Source organism: Bacillus rossius, chromosome 12 (assembly GCF_032445375.1).
Source record: "Bacillus rossius redtenbacheri isolate Brsri chromosome 12, Brsri_v3, whole genome shotgun sequence".
In the NCBI taxonomy this organism is placed as follows: Eukaryota; Metazoa; Arthropoda; class Insecta; order Phasmatodea; family Bacillidae; genus Bacillus; species Bacillus rossius.
In genome coordinates, this window is record NC_086339.1 from 54,602,064 (window position 1) to 54,620,895 (window position 18,832).

Sequence of the window (18,832 nt, forward strand, 5' to 3'; positions counted from 1 at the left end):
TTTTCAGTTCGAATCGAATTCAAATCGAATTTCAAAAAAATTCACGAGTTTCGAATTTTTTTTTAATCGAATTTGGGAATATTTATTAAAACTACATAGATCATAAAAATTTTTTTTAACATACCACCTTTCAAAAACTTGTCACATAATTTACAGTTTAAATCAAGTAACTAAAATTAAAGTAAGACTATTTTAAAGCAGCACAACCAGATTCTCAAAAATTAAAAAAAAAATTAAAAATTATATGTCTATAAATCACTTCACAAATCATTTCAAATTGTCATGGAGAAGGTGAGTTCATCGACATGGTGCGGCAACAACAATTCTCTGCGGCTGGTAACAATGTTGCCTACTGTAGAGAAAACTCTCTCACTTGCCACCTTATTTAGCATGTTTGACTTTCAAGGATAAAAATATTAATAAAAATATCACAGCATACGGAAGTGGTACAAAAGAAAAAAAATTGGTTTTCTGTAAAGTCGGTTTATGGACGATAGTTTAACGTAACGTCATAACAAAACATTGATGAAATGATTGCATACTTTAATGAATAAAATTGAATCATTTTTATTGAATTATCACTAGTTTGTATGGATACAAAGAAGAAGTGAAATTAAATCTACAATTTAATTGATGAATTTACTTTTATTTGCACTCATTATCTCAAATATGTTTATTACTTTAACGAACAGATTATTTTAACTATAACTTTTATACATGTTTGCTATTTAACTTCTTCCAATCTGTGTTATTCTGTTAAGGATAGGACGATGATAGGAAAAGTAGGAAACGAATGGGAGTGTTTCAAGTTTAATGTGCCTCGAACAAGTCAAATCGATGGTTGTTCCAATCGAGCGGAAGAGAGATAGATGCGGCGCAAGCGTACAATGAGCGTAACGGGACCCAGCGTAATGGGACAATGTGCGTTATGGGACACTTTTTCGTGCGTGCAGCCGGCGTTCATCGATTTATTAGACGTCACGTCAAAAAAAATTTACCATTTTTATTGCGTAAGCATTGCACATTTTATTCTAAAATCAAGTTTATAATTAGGGGTGAGACCGTGGGTTCACTCTTAGCTGAGTTTTGAAATAAACAAACACCGTCATATCACTGCGCCGCGTCAGCAAGTGATAGGCTGAATCTTGCGCGCCAAGCACTAGTTGCAACACACACACTTCAGTACAGTCGGTGCTAATAAAATAACGAAGAAGTAATATAACAGGAAGCACTGTAGCACTTTGTTCAGCGTAGGTGGTTCATTTGCGAAGAAAAAACTATGCACTTTACGCCTAATAGCCGTCTTCACAAAATCATCACAAGTTTTTATAACAGGATACTTAAGTTTCCTTTTCTTCCCGGGAGTTGTTAATTTCCCAGTGTCCTGCAATTCTTTCCTTGGACGAAGCACACTGCTCTTCGAAACACTCGTAAATTCCACAGTTAAACTCGCGATATCGTTCACACGACAATCTGGATATTTATCTGAAAATGTTTTAAAACATTCAACACAATAGTTTTCTGTGCACTTTTCAAAGGCTTTCCCGTTCTGTGCTTTACAAAACTCGGTCCGGCGTCAGCCATAACAAACCGTGCGCGCGCGAATCCGAAATACAACTGTTGCGCCGGGTATCAACTGTACACTTTACACACGGCGTCTGCTAACATAATTGTAAGTAAATACTTGCTGACACATTAAACTGTATTGGATAGTAATGGTGAAACGCTATAATGCTATATAACAATTGTTATAAAAAAGGCAGTGTAAAAATACTTACAAATGGTACGTAACCAAGGGACTATTTCTTGGGCACGAATAATGTGCGCGGCGGACGGCAGCCAATGAAATGTTTGTTTACAAGAGGCTTTGTTTATTCCAAAACTCAGGTAAGAGTGAACTATTATGCAACAAAAAAAAGTAAAGTAATCCATAAAAACAAGACCTATTCATGGAAAGTACGTTTATTTAAAAAGTAGACTTTGCGAAAGCAAGCCAAATAATTTAAATTAATGAGTGATGCGATTAAAACCATTTTATTCAACGTAAAAAAAAAGAAACCCGTAACAAGAATGTGATTTGTAACTATACGCGTAACGATCGTGCGGGTTAACTCGGTTACTGACAGAGTGTGCGCGCGCATGCAGTCTGCGAGCTATCAATATCAATTTTCGACTACGTGCGCACGCTCTATACAGGACAGGAATACAGGAATCAACACAACGAACCAAACTGGCGCTGTTTACGTTTTTATAAGCAGTATAAAGCGACTCCTGAGACATTAAAGATGAAGTTTTTAACTTTTAAAAACGTTTTTAAAACACGATTTACGCATCAGATTACTTTGTAATAGGATTGATTAAGTTAGTAAGCAGTTTTATCAGAACGAACGGCGTAAACTGCGTAAAGCAATAGGCGCGTTGTAAACAACGGGAATTCATTGCATTACATCAAATGAGGTTAAAACGGGACAGAAATAAAATGGTTCAAATAACGTGAAAACGTAAATAACGGTAACGTAAATAAGAGGTTTCGATGTATAATCTTTTGTAAGTGGAAGATGTAATCGTCCATTTACATTTCTTTTAAAATTGGGAGTTGGGGGATGTCAAGTCAAATTATTGTAAAATTAATTCTATTCGAATTTACAAATCGAATATCAAAAAGTTCGAACTCGAATTCGTAAATTTCGAATATTCGCAGTACCCTAGTACTTTTGTAACTTCTCTTTCAACGTCTGTCGATTTGCCTTTATTAATTAATTCTTATATATCACAATGCTACAGACCATTCTTTTATTTACTTATCTTTATTACATTTAATATGTACATAATATTTTAGCATAACAAATTACGGTAAATTTAAACGATCTGACATGTCTGGAACATTCATAGGTTATAGCATTTTCAGTAACCTTCAATGTCATAAATGGAGATTATATGGGACTCTATAATCACTGCATGAATTCCAATTAAAACACACCTTACAATCAGCCACCCCTGGCTTGCAGCATAGGTTAACGTAAACCAAATTATGATTAACAATGTGTTAAATGACCACAAATACATGAAAGAAAAACTAAAATCATAATACAGTAAGAATATATAATTAATTATCTACACTGTTAAAAATGAAATGGCGAGAGAATATAAGCGTCCCATGCTGAAGTACTCAAATTGTACCGAATACTTTTTAACCAGTTCTGCATCAACTAATAACAAATCCTATTGAATTGTGTTGTATGAGATTCACAATTACTAGGTGTGTAATCCTAGAATACTCCAAGTTTGTATTGGTAATGTTTCATGAGAGTTTTATTATTTCCCTGGACCAAACAATAAAATACTCTAATTTTTCTAGCTTTAAAATTTGGCTCGAGTTGAGTACCGTACCTAAAAACTGACAGCTCAAAATTTTGATTACTCTTACACCCCTATTTAAAATGACTGAAGATGTTTTGTGGTGAATACAATATTATTTATTTTATTCTAAAAAATATTTAATTTCCCAGATTAATAAAAACAATTATGATATTACATACAAGTTAAGCAATTGAAAATATAACATATAAAAATGTGTAAAAGAAAACAGGCCAATTCATAACTAAATGCTATGTTAAAAATAATATTTTAAAACTCTGAAGAGAACATCACAGAACAGAACTAACATGGTTAAATGTAACTTACAATAAAATGAGAGGAAGGAGATGAGTTAAAAAAATTACTACAATAATTTACTTCATTCTATTTTCACAACATAACATAAATATTCTAATTAATGTGAAATTAGAAACAATTAAAAATAATGGACTTTGATGATTCAATTAAAATAGAAAAACATTACATTCTGCTTTAAAGAAAATTCCTAATCCACTATTATTAATATATTTAAAGATCTTTTAAATATTATAAAGGTGGATATTAAAAGAAAAAATTTAAATTATATTCCATTATGTGTTTCACCTTTCCTGTCATTTTTTATACTAGCTTTCTTAAAGATGAACAAACAAGTATCATTTCAACTGCTGACAATGCAAAACAAAAATTAACTGAAAGATTCTTTGTAAAAAAAAATGAAGCATCACACAAATAAATATAAAATTTCAAGATTATGAGTGTCAATACCGATTAATCAATCAAGAGTCTATTAAATTAAACAATTTTGATATGTCGTTGAGCGGGTAAACCATAAGTTTGATGAACAGAATTCCAGATTCAATGAACAAAACAGTAAATTTGATTTCAGATTTGATGAACAGAATCTCCGATTTGATGAGGTTAAACAAGAAATCGGGAGCTTGGAGAACAGGTTAGAATCGCGGTTCAGAGCACAAGAACAGCAATTAGATAGCCTAGCTGAAAACATCGCACAAGCTAACAACCGACTTGAACAACATAAACAGAACACAGCAACTACTCTGGTGGCGACCAGTACCGAATGTAAAAATATTAAGGATCAGTGTAACAAACATTACGAGACATTGAGGAACACTGTTCAAAAACATAATACGACACTGCACCATATCGTAGATGGGGTATTAGAAAGAACAGCAAACGTTGAACAGCAGATTGAAACAGTGAGCGTTTCATACTGTAATATGTCAGCTCAAGTAAATAATGTAGTAGCTAGGATACACGATATTGATCATAAAGCGAAGACTTTACAGCTAGGCACAATCTCACAGCCTTCGTTGGAGCACTGGAGTGGCCGATGAGGCTGCGCAAGAGACCGCACGTACAAGTGACACACCTGTGCGAAACCCCGAGTACATGCACACACAATCTAATTCACAGATCAATGCTACACGAATAAATTCCGTTGCATTAATGCACCATCCGGCAAGGCATTGGGCCGAAAACATGCCTACTTACTCAGGTCATTCTCACGAAAATCCTATACGATTTATAAACAAATTAGATGAATATTCGAACATGTTTGATCTGTCTGATGCAGAGCGATTGAAGTGCTTAAACAATGCTCTTCGTGACGTAGCATTTTACTGGTGGGAGGTACAACAGCCTAACACGACATCTTATGACGACTTTCAAACAAAATTTAGGTTACAATTCTGGAACATGCGCATTCAAGGTAACTTAAGGGCGCAACTGCACACAGAAAGATATGAACCTAGGAAGGGCAAATCCATAGAAACTCATCTATCATCTATGTTTGAGCGTACCAGATACTTGGACCTTAACATGACCGATGAGGAATTAATAGCAATTGTTTTGACACAATTACCATTACGCTACCAAATGCAGTTGGCTGGTAGAATATTCCGAGATTTCACGAAATTTAGGGAACAACTCTTAGTGTTCGATCGGTTAGATAAGCAGACCAAAAACTCGTCTTCTCGCGATGAGAATGAGAAAATCAATCATTATCAAGGAAATCAGCATGTACCAGTAAACAGTCACTGGAACAATCGAAACAACCAACAGAAAGGAGAACACAAAGCGGTGCACACTCTGTCGTGGCAAAACGAATGCCAAACACCACAATGGTCACCACATCGAAAGAGATGGCATGGTGGTAAAACCTACCACAACAAATATTATTACCGCGGATCGCAGTCATACGGTAAGCGAAAAGGAAAGGATCATCGCTTCAATGACCACGAATGGCAAGAGGACAAACTTCACCGGGAAGGTATGCCGATGAATAAACACCTGCCTACTCCACCTGCACAATGGCCTCCCATGGATAATGGAGACTTCAGGGAGCAACAGGACGGTCGAGAAAATTTGTCACCTGAATCACCTCGAGATCGGCCGCCAATACTCAGATCCCCTGTTGGGTATGAGCCGTCCCAGCCGAGACAACAATGTCAAGACGTCGAACAAGACTGCATCTCATTCCCACCTACGAAAGATGGTTTTTTTAAGAGGCAGCAACCGCTGAATCCAGCTGCAAACACTTTTCAGCCACCACGAGAACGGGGAAATACCTCAACTGGTGTACATGCTGAAGCGGCTAAGTCGGACAATCATATTCACAACCCTGACGAAAGGTTAAACTAGAACGGGTCGAGGTGATATTACCCCGCGCCGAGACCGCAGTTCCAGACGAGGGGTTATGTAACATTGACACCTCACGAAATACTTTGTATGGAACCATCGACAGCAATACTACCATCGTATTTACCAAAGTGCGACCACCCCGAAGGAGACCAGACCTTACCAACGGGAGAAGATATAGAACAGCTTGTCAATGCTAGACTACGAAGGGAAGCAGAAATACGTAAGAAGCGGAAAACCGTTAAAATTAGTAGGAAGTGGGAAAATGTAGCTACGAAACTTTTTCTGTTGTACGAAGGACCTTTCAAGATTGTCAGAATCACCAAGGAAAACTGTTACACGCTAGCGGATGCAGAAACAGAACAAGTAGTGGGACGTTATAATATAACTAGTCTACGAAACTACAAGACGCCAGTAGTACAAGACGTCAAAAAAAGAACATAAATTACAGTCGCAGTAGAGGAATAAAAAAAAAATTTACTCTCAGCTGGAATAGAAAATTTATCTATGAATCTCCACAGTTTGAGATATTTATTGCAAGCTATGCAAAGTGTGACATGACATGGGTTATGAAGTTATGTTTGGTCGTATTCAATTACCTCTGCTTAACAGAAGATTTCAGCAAGAAATGTTTATTGGAGATTTAAGTCTCATAGATCTTCGTTGTTAAGAGCAGTTTTTTTTTTCTGGGTAATTGCCTAGTTATCAGACTGCTAGTTTGATATTTTGCTGCTTAATAGTATGATTTGATGACACGGCCCATAACGTAATCCATGTTTACACTGATAGCTATCTATTATTTTGGCAAGATTCTATATTTTGTTGTAACAGCTGAAATACTGTTTATAGTCAAGGTGGATATGCTAAACTGTATGGTTGTACAAGTTCGTATTTACAGCCGAAAGGGTATTCAAGGCTAAGATATTCGTTGACGTATCACTATTGTTCTGAGATAATTTGTAATTCACTAAGGTTCATGGATAAGCTAGCAATGGAAGTTGAAGTACACAGCAAACACAGCATAGCTACAACATTATGTTTAATTATGTTAATATACCTATCTCTTTGACTTACCTTGTGCAAGAGACCCTTCAGGTTATGATACCCTTGAATTATATTTATTGTTTGTTTTGATAAAATGTAAACATTATTAGTATGAGAGACTATAGATGTTATTATTTAGTAATTTAATGTTAGTAATAATAATTTATGAATAATTAAGAACCATAACACATGCTTTAAATTATTGCATCAAGATCATAAGTTTTATTCGGTTGGAGGAGATAAAGGCTGGCTAATTATAAGCACGATGATATGCTGGAACACTATTTAGAATGATAGTTTTATTTCTGGACTCCTAAAGTAAAAAAAGTACGACTAGACCGAATTAAGTGAACGGTTCTGTCAGACGGAATTCTGTGCATAACTAGTGCTACGTGATATGAGTAACAGCTACATGACGTTGCTACCCTCTGGTAATGGTTCGTGGACTATCATCAACGCAGCGTACGCTTGACCAAGGTGCGTCGCAGTGAGTTTCACCATGTTCGATGCCTGGCTGTATCGTTAATCCAAGACCAACTTTACCCCGTCGCCTTCAAGTGGTAATGGTGACAAGGCAGTGGACATCACGTCTAGCACCTGCATAAAACGCAGTTCGAGTAACCTGCCGCTGCATAACAAGGTCGTAATGTACCTTCAGGTAATGTACTACCATGTCTCAGTTGATACACTCCCGATGAAACTTCTGCAATTTGTGAATTGATAAACCACAACAACGACGTCCGTATCGCAGACGGCTATATATATTTAAAGGAGCACATCTAGAGTCTACGGTACAACCTGCACCGAATAAGTACTGAGTGTGGTGTAGTGTGTTATGTATGATCCATTTTGATCTGAACATATTCTGTGTTATGTTAATGTTGACTTTAACATTATTTTTGTCAATAAGATACGGGTTAAGAATGACATGAAAAATAGAACTGTTTTCTCAGTTATCTTTTTAATGGAAGCGGCATCTGAGCGGGTAATGACCTCTCAGAATAAACAAAAATAATATACAAATAATTTTATATGTATAAAACTATGTAAACATGCGTTAAAGACTGAAATAAGTTAATTCAATGACATTGTGATACCTAGTTATAAAGCTTTGGGACCATTTCATAGCAGCAGTAATACAAACAGCCTGCAAAGACTATTATTTTAACTTTAATTCACATAGTTGTCTATGCAATTTCATATTCTTTTCTCAATGCACATGTTAACTGTTTTAATATTACCATTGTATTTAGTATATATTTAGTTATAAGTGTTTCTCCTTATTTTAAGCTTGATGGTAACTATGACCTCAGGCCATAGAAAAATTTGCTTGACTAGTATGATTTGAATTGTTGAAAAGGGTTTGGAATCATGTCAATCAGAATATGTAATACTGAATTAAGACATCAAGATGGAATTAAATGATTGCAATGATATTTGTGAAGAATATAATGCTTATTATTAGTGGTGCACCGATATGGCTTTACCGATTACCGATTCGATTACCGATTATGAGAGCAATAATCGGCAGATACCGATTCAGTTACCGATTATAATGAAATAATTTTTTTAAGTGTAATAATGCACACAACATTTTTTATTCCCATGTGAATTTAATTACAAGAGTAGGTAAAATTGAGAATACAGTTATAATAACAGTATAAAAATATATAAAATACACTATTAAGTCATTGCAAAGAGTAAATTAAATTAACTTCTATTTATATTTGTTATTGTAAACAACTTGAACTACAGTCTAATAATTGTAATTTACAATGGGTAAGTTTTTGTTGCGGAAAACTAGCATTATTATCGACTATCGCATAAGGTTGCATCGAGAAATTACCGTTTAACAATGTAAACATGTTGCTATATTTTGTTCACTTGAGTTTATATAAAAATGTTTCCGCACTCCACTTTTTTTCTCCCTAGACGCCATCTCACTATAATTATATAAAAATGACTCAAAACCAATTCTAGCACATGTGATTTTATTAATGTTGACTGAATGTATAAAATTATAAATACTTTTCAAGTCACATACAAATAACACAACAGATAATGTTACCAAAGACGCCCATAACGAGTTTGTAAAATGCAGTGATAAACTCTGAAAGATATCGGGACCACGATTTTGAACCGCTACTACGACTCGAAAAGATAGATTCTCATAGAATACACTGCAACTGCTTGTGGTATTTTGATTGCGTGCCATCTATTTTACGTCTCTGGCTATAGGTAATGTACAAGGCCACTAAACAAAAGACAGAACAAAAGACGAAACGTAAATAAACGTGTAGGAAAAATGTATTTTTATTGTTAGAGGCAATGAGATTAATCAAACTTAACGAAATATCTGTAATCTTGATATGACGGAGTTAGATTAATTTTGTAATATATACAAATATTACCGTATTTCGTCCTAAAATGTGTACCAAAATATTACACGGTAAAAACCTACTTAATTACGCCGGGACGTAGATAATCGGCAAAGTAATTGTTAAGATAATCGCCGATTACGATTAATCGGTAAGTACCCATAATCGCCGATTACGATTCATCGGTATCCGCATCGGTGCACCACTACTTATTATGAGTAAATTGAGGTGCATGAAACTAGAACTGAGGTGAGCTGATTATCTTCACTATTTCCGAATATCGGTTTGACTGAATATATTGGATGGCCACAGAAATTGACGCTATGAAAAAAATCATCAATATTCAATATTTTTTTCCTTACCATAACTTGTGTTAAAACCAGGAGTCTTGTAGACTTTACGAGTATCTGAATCTACCGAACTGAAGTCGAGGCAACATTGATATACGAGAATATTTCTAGTTCAAATTGTTTCTTAATAATTATCATAAACAATAATATTCGATTAGATCTGGACTTTTGATAAAAGCTAGACCCCACATAACTTCCTGCTAGTATACCTACAAAATATAATTTAAAACATGTGTTTAGTTCCTTATATTAGGTACATGATTTGTGTATTGGGCATTCCAAAACAGTAATATATACCAATCACCTTTACTATTTACATATTTGACAGACCCGCAATAAAACTCAATATATGTATATATCATATAAATAATAATTATGTAATAGTAAATTTAAATAGATACTGTATAGTAATGACACACCACCATAATACACCCTTACATCGTGAACAAACAAACCAAGCTAGAGAACTGAAAATAGATATGTACAGTAAATTCTTGTACAAGTTTTCACTAGACATTTTCTTACAATTGAAGCAGTTTTCTCAAGGGGCTGCCTTCTATCCATACGGGTGTGTGTTGGTGAGGCAAAATGATAAGTAAAGACACCCCCTGGTGTTTCTAGTGTGCTATAGCCTCGAAGGGCAATGCTCAACACATGTGCGCTTTCTTTACTCCGTGCATAGGCCAACTATAAGACTTGTAGCCATAATGGTTATTAATAATATTTATTTTATAAATATGCTATATACTAGAGAACGGAAGCTTTTACATTTTATAATGTAGAAATGAAGATAATGGTGTATTGTAAGTCCCTTATTGCTTTAGAGAATTTTCACTAGAATTTTCATACTTAAATATTATTCACAACACATGTTTTAGCCACTTTTCACTCTCCTAAAACCACAGTTTCAAAACAAAATCCGGAAACAGAACTAGTAATCTGACCTTGGAATATTCTTAAAAACTATTCGTTAGCACACGCACGCTCCCGCACACACAAAAACACATGCACGTCCACACACAAACAGAAACACCCATGCAATAACACACGCACACAAATACACACACACTGTTTCTTGAGAATTTGTCGACTTAAGTGTATTTTTTCTGAAGCTCTGCACAACCAAGAGTGCCCAGGTAGGCGGGGGCCCTTAACAAGGTTCCTACACTCTTTCTTCAACAAATCCCCCTAAGTTATCCCTCTTCCCTGTCCCATAGAATGTTGTATTTCCAATCTCATCTGTCCACATGGCAAGATAACAGACGTACTACATACAATGCAAATTATTATCTAAACATTTCAACAAACACATGTAACATGCAAAACAGAGTACAAAATGTTTTCCTTTACGATTGATACCTAAAGTTTGGACTATCATTTACATCTAAGCTACGTATTTAACTATATACATGGTCCAGGCCAGGAACGTCCATTAATCTCGAGATGCGAGGGATAGAACAGCCGCATCACCACAGTTGTGGCGTCACAGGCATTAGTGTTATGACAAATGGGAGCTGATACACAGATTAGGAGTTATAGCTAATATAGAAGTATCTTAGAAACAGCCGGCACTGCATAGCACATCATAAAGGAAAGCAAATCGCAGAAAGAACACATGTGGCACTGCATAGTGGAAATGTCTTATCATAACAGTAAGGAAACAATCGAGCAAACACCGAGACTTACTTGAAACCTTTATCGTCGTCCCCGAGGCCATTCTGCACAATGCCGTTTTGCTGTCCTGTTTGGCCGACATCATCTTTTTTGCTGCCAGCCCCTGCTTCGAATGGAGATGGCGCCTTCTCTTTCCCTTCTTTGTCGCAATCACTTGCATTCTGCACGACACAAAACAAACTACTAGTAACCACTGGTATAGAAGGCAATGAACAATGAATGTAATGAATAAATTTGGACTTACGTCCCGTTGAAATCGGTGGCATTGAGGCTATTAGAGACAGAGATAGGTAATGAGATACGGATAGAGCAATAATTAAAAAAATATATGGGAACTGGGAGAACCCAGAGAACACACAGCAAACTCCACTGCATTCCTACGTGTGAAAAATCCAGGTTTCACCTCGGTGGAGATTGAACCTGGATCGCCTTGGTGGAAGGCAAGTGATCTGACAATGTGAACACTGTAGCCTGTATGTGAATAAAACACACTTGAGTTTCATACATATGCCAATTAAGAGCGCAACAAATTTATATTGAAGCACTTGAATTTATAGTTTAAATAGTGTTCTTATACATGTGGCTGTTACGCACTATGTCTAAGGTACAATCTATACTAATATTATGAAGAGGTAAAGTTTGTTGGTATGTTTGTAAGTTTGGATCTATGAAACTACTGATCCTATTCTGACAATTCTTTCACTAACAGGAAGCAGCATTATCCTTGAGAACTATAAGCTATTTTTTTATTCTGATAAAGATGTGTTTCAGTAAGAAATCACAATAACCGTAATTTAAGTCAGAAAAAAACTAGTCAGGTTGATTTATCGGCATACGCTGTCTGAATGTTTGGAGTTTGGAAATAAAGAAATAAAATGGATAGAAAATTACAGAAATAAAAAATATAGCAAAACATTGAACTTTATAATCTTACAAACTTTGATGCTGTTATGGGTGGGGTTTACTTGTGTGTTTGCTGGTGATTTTCGGCGGACATTTCCTGTCATTACAAAAGGAACACCTGCAGACTTTATTAAAGCATGCTCAAAATCATCTCACTTATGGAGATCCATTCAACTACCGACCAGAAACACGGATAATGATTTCCAACAACAACAAATACTCAACCTTGGAGAAGGAGCTTTTTCTTTACCAAACTTGATTGCTAAAGGTGCTGAAATCGTACTAAATGAGACACTAGGTTGAATAGCTCACAGTTTGCAGCATCTTAGAGATGCAGTATATTCTGAACTTGAAAAACCACTTGATAAGAGACTTTCATTGGCTCTGTTCAAGGGCAATAATTTCGCCTAGGAAGGACACTGTCAATGAAGTCAACAATCTAATTCTACAAAAAAATTCCCAGCCAAATCAAAAATACAAGTCGGTTGACATGGCTTGCAATGTTGAGTATGTAGTCCACTATCAACAAGAATTTTTAAATTCACTAAATCCATCTGGCCTGCCACCTCACGAACTATTATTAAAAATTGGTACGCCTATCATGCTCATAAGAAATTTAAGCCCACCTAATATGTGCAATGGCACAAGGCTACTAATGAGACTTGAGAACTTGATTGTGGCGACCATCCTCACCGGCCAAATGGCGCGCACCTCGAGGATTCTAGTTGACCCGCACAGACTTGCAGATATCTTTCAAATGGCTCCAATTTCCCGTAACAACTTCATTCCCACTGACCATTAATACATTTCTGGGACAAACATTCTCTTTGGCTGGGAATGATTTATGAAAAGAGTATTTCTACCGTGGAACTCCAGAAAACCAATATATTTTGCTACCAGAACATAAAACAATGGCTAACAATGTGTACAGAGAAGCTCTAAACCAATATTACTTTGTAATAAAAATAAAACATTAAATTGTTAAATAGTGTGTTTGTTGTGGAAGGATATAGGTACCTATATCTAAAATAATTCAAATTCAACACTGGTTACACTGCGAGACACTATTTCAAATAAAGATGAGATTTTATCATAAAACCTTAAATAATTTAAAAGATGAAATTATTTAATAATTAAGAATAGCTTTAACCATAGTAAATGAAAGTGTTGGTGTAAACGATGGCATAAACTTAATTAAAATGAAATAGGTGAGTGTTTATTAATTTTTTAAATTTTATACCTCATGAATTGAAAAGGAGGTGTGATTTCATCAAGGTAAAATATATATTCAAACATTCCAAAACAGAAGTTTTAAAATCATATACTTGATCTATACTAAAAATTAAAAAGGCCTACGCATATCCACTATCATTCTTAAATGGTTTTATATTCAAATTAATCTTTTATGCATCTGAACAATTTGTGTATTCATTTAGTAAAAACGTTTGGAATTGATTAAATATTTTTCTTTCAATGTTAAGAGTTTTGAAATACGCAAACTGCGTGAACGAAGCCGCTGGTTTTAAGCTAGTATTTAATTATTTGTCATACATGCGAATGAAACCTATTTTGCAAGACAAGAAATGGTCATAGCATATTGTGAGGAAATGCTTAGTGACTAAACAAAACGAAAACTAAAAGGCATGTCTTTTGGTGTTTCCATGGTTTGGGGTGAACAGAAAGACCACGGCAATAATTGCTATTTCTGCTGGATCGATACTAAGGGTATCTGCAAGAAAAACTGGCAGAGTATTTTATATACCGATTATTATATCAGCGATACAACCTGTCCCACACTCAAACACACCCTCTGTTCCAGTTTTCAATGGTTTTGATTCTTTTAAGGACGACGAAAGTAAACACAGTGATACGATGCAAGGGGAAATGGTTGCAGACCCTTACGGCTGGCTCTTCTACTGATGTGAAGCATTTACCCCCAGCAGCTTAGTCAATCTGAACTTATCAACTTCATGCATGATCTGGACCACACCAAGAAAGCAACTGAGTTATAAGCTTCAGGTTGCAAGGAAAGAGTTTGCTTCAAAACTCGAATAAGTTTCACATTTCAGAAAGAAGGAACAAATGTTTGAAGAATTTTTTTTCTAAAGAAAAACACTCTTTACTTTCATGTCTTCTGAGTCTGTTACGTGTTACCTCATACTTCAACAATTTGGCACCTCTTTTTTGATAGCTCTAGGCACAGTCTCAAATGTGTTCTGTTGCACTACAGGAATATTTATGGAGCTATTGCAATGGGCCAATCATTTCATTTGCGAGAAGAATACAATGACACAAATTCAATGATAATCTTACTGGATAATTTGTGTGGATCTTTCAATGGTAAACTTCCTTCTTGGACAGCAAAAAGGATATCCCCTTGCTATCTGTGCATCTAGGATAGCTGTGCTCAGGAGATGCATTGGAAACAGTAGTGACCCAAACGAAAAAATTTCGAATATTGTGGACGTACCTACTTTAATCAAGACAAAATCTCCCCCCCCCCCCCCCCCACCCGCCAACCCCTTTTTATGGGGAGATGGAAATAAGCAAATATACAACACACTAAATAAAATGTTGGAGATGCTTACATTTTTATATATTAATTAGAACATGGTGAAAGCAATAAACCTGTCCAATGTTACAGATCTTCACAATTGTTTTAAGTTGAACATGAAATTTGTTATTGCGTAAAAGATGAGAAATGTTGAAGCATCTCAATATGTCTACTTGTTATGGTGAGATTTTCTGAGAATTCATTTTGGGACTTAGTGCATAAATTACATGGTTAACATTTAATTAATTTCAGATTTTGGTCGGAAAGAATTTTACTAAACAAACACAAATACTTGAAAAATTATTTACATTTAGGAACAGAAAAAGTTAAATATATTTCCATTGGAAGGTTTGGAAGTTCAGTTGCTGCCAATGGACGTTTAAAAAAATTTATCTAAAGTGGTAAAATGAACATTGCCAAACATGCACAAAGATGCCATATTTACATTAATTGCTTTACAACTTAATTTTGAGAATGGCACAGTAATGTAAAAACCATATTTATAAATTTATTTTCATTTAAGGGGAGAGATAAGAAATGAACTTAATTTTTGCTTTCACGTTACCAACGTTTTGGTTCATGGCCATGTGGATTGTCCTGGCATGTTGCACTGCCGTTTACAATGGCAACGAAGGTGAATTGACCACACGCTCAAGCAGTAATGTGTAATAAATAAACTCTACATTATTCAATTTTAACTTTTATTGTTCCATCTAAAAAAATATATGATTGTTTGCTACAAAATGAGGCACTGTTGCAACGTAAACTGCAGGAAACAGGAAAAGTAATGCATTAATGCTATGGAAAAAATGAAGGTGCAAATAAAAAATATGTATTATCACTGGAAATTGTAAATCCCAGGAACGTAAAATTGAGTTTTTACTATAATATTATTAATTCTGATAGAAGATAATTAAATAAATAAAAGACAAAATTTTTATAATCATAAGTCTAAGACATTATCAGTTAAATAAATTAGTTTCCCTTTCCAATCATACAGCTTATTTAGATTCCCCTTCTGTATCCAATTGTTATACTTTAAAATTTAATTGTAAATAATTATTTCCTTGATAATACTGGTATTCACAGTCCCCTACAATCTATATTATAAACTCTACACAACAAAAACAATTAATATATTAATTTTAAGTTCAAAAATGCTGATCAAAATTTATCCTAATTATTTTTTTTTCCTCTAAATAATTGTTCTGCTAGTTGTTCTGTTCTTGTCCTTTTAATGTTATATTGTATTTTGCTAATTTCATTTATTTCTTGTATGCCGTGCCTTATTTTGTTTTCATGCCCATGTTCATGGTCACATGCTTTCTTTATTGTTATTGTACGGTGACTGATGATGTGCAGTGCCTGCTGATTGTCGCAACTGCTTGCCTGTAATGTAGGTCTGCATGGACCTTTCTCTAAAGGCAGTGCCTACTGGCATAGTTGTTCTATCTGCGGTGCCTGCCACTTTTAGCGAATCCATTTTTTTCTTTTATATTTTGTATTTATTTAATCTGTGTGTGTGTGTGTGTGTGTTTTGTGCCCACCATCAACGTTTCAAGCTGTCAATGGACATGTCACAAACACAAATAAATAACTGAAACAATGGAATGTCATTGTAAACGCTGTAAGTACTAACCAGCACCAGGCCTCTCATCCTCGGCTCGAGTTCCTTGCTGGTGGGCGAGGAGCCCAGGACGTACTCCACCATCTTGACACCGAGCCCCCCTGTTTCGGAAGAACGTGGCGACAGTATGTTGGCTGCTTCGCCTCCAGGGAAACTCCCAGGCCTTCGTGCCACCATGCTGATAGGCTGCGAGACTGTGTGATCTGCAACAAAACACCCATCACCCAGATTACATACAGCCTACACAAGGCAAAACATGGATTACCTACCTATGTATACATTCAAATACTACCCTAGAACTTATGCAGATATACACATTATACACAGTACAAAAAATTATTAAACTACATTTTTAAAGCACATAACTTAATAGTTATAATTATAAAGTCACTTTAAATGTAAGAATGATTTATTTTAATAGGAGATAAATTCGCGCATTCAAGTGTTGGTGGAGAATGTACTAGCCACAGATGCTGTCAATAAGTATCTTCTGTTCATAAAAAAAAAGAGCACTAGTCCCATTCCTACTAGTCGAAATACAATATTTAGAAAATAAATTTGAAAATTGATATTTATAAACCAAATATAGCAAATTCTTTTATGTAGCTCTGTAAATTGTAACTAACACTAACATTAATATACATTTAGCTTATTTACAGAATATTTATTATGTAACAAATCCCACGAAGTTAGAACTCAGAAATACAGTAAAAATAATTTTACACTGTTAAATTGCACTGTATCCCCTCCCTCTTGCTATTTTAAACAGGGCTGCAGAGAGCTGGCTCCGGCTCAGGAAGAAACAAATTTCTGAGCCCTTCAGCATCTAAGTAAAATCCTTACAGTACTAATAATACAGCAATTTGCACTAACAGTCAACCTAATGTATGTTTAGGGACAGGAAAAATTTGTGGATTCAATCCTCAACAAGCTAAACTTCCAATACATATACCTCAGGTTCTTTCGTGATTGGTTCACTGATTAACTGAAACACTAGGCCAATGAACTACCAAGAAGTATTCAATCACATAAAACCCAGTTGAGATATCTCACAAGTCAGTAACCGACAAACTGGCATTATTTGTGTTGACTATTCACCAATCCCTCACTTAACACGACTACTACGTTCCTGAAAATGTTTGTTATTCGAAATCCGTATACTGAAACATTAATTTAGTCTCCATAAATAGCAAAGTTAATTTATTTAAAGTGTTCCAAAATATGTAGGGAACTATTCATTATGTAATACTAGCTGCAGTACCCGGCTTTGCCCGGGCTGAACACCTGGTGATATATTGTCCGCGAGTTACAGCACAATGGATAGCGATATGTCCAGTGTGGTGGACATTAAGAAATGACACATAATTACTGTTTGTGTATCTGTGACCTATGGTTTTCTGTTTAACCATGGCGATCGGTTGAAAGGTTTAGAAGTTGATGCGCTATAGCGCCATCTAACGGCGAGTTACAAAAAAATGGTTAGCATATAATCCTTCTCCATGATAAAAACACTTCGATGTGCCAACTTTCATGGCGATCGGTCAAACGGTGTAAGAGTTTATCGACGTCATACATGCCAACATCCAATTATATATATTCTTATATTTCGAAATTTTAGGGCTTTCACTTTTGCGGAAAGTGGATGTTCAGGACCTCGAATGGTTTAGAACACTCCATCTCTAAAGAATAGATATTTGAAATTCCTGAAATTGTCGAAATTTTGGGGCTTTGTTCCCAGAGGGGGGCGGGGTTTGAGGACCCCCGAATGGCTCGGAAACACTCCAAATCGAAAGAGATATAAAGGAATATAAGAATGTAGGCATTTACTGTTTACTCCTATCTACCATAATAACAATATTGACAAATAGAAAGCTTATTACCTACCTATGAATAATTATCTAAATAAATTAATAAATAACTGTATGTTTAAGAATTTACGTACATACATAATATTAAACTTCAAAGTATACACACCAAAAAAAACTAAAGATGTTTGTGAAACTATTTTTTATTTGTCATAATGTTTAAAACATTTGTAGGATTTGTTTATATGTAAAACTGTGGTGGCAATATTCCGCTTATCCAAAGGAGTATATAAATTGATAGAGATATCACTCCCTGTACACACCACAAATCTTTGAATTAAGTAAAAAAAACATAGTCCAAAATGAAACAAAAAGTATAAATAACAACTAATTTGACAAACAAAAATTTATACAACTGGAATGACAATGTTAACATCCGCCTGAAATTTAATAGAAGTAGGTAGATAAGAATATATTATATA

General features: G+C 35.1%; 1 protein-coding gene across 4 annotated transcripts in view; it reads right to left on the reverse strand.

Annotated features, from left to right (window-relative positions):
- LOC134537950 (maternal protein pumilio) overlaps positions 1 to 18,832 on the reverse strand; it is a 448,094-nt gene that overhangs the window by 269,931 nt on the left and 159,331 nt on the right. For all 4 annotated transcript variants that reach the window (XM_063378958.1, XM_063378960.1, XM_063378959.1 and 1 more), the window contains 2 exons: positions 16,558 to 16,748; positions 11,474 to 11,622 (listed from right to left, as the gene is read on the reverse strand). In XM_063378958.1, coding sequence (XP_063235028.1) covers positions 11,474 to 11,622; positions 16,558 to 16,748 — 340 coding nt within the window. The remainder of the gene's footprint in view (positions 1 to 11,473; positions 11,623 to 16,557; positions 16,749 to 18,832) is intronic.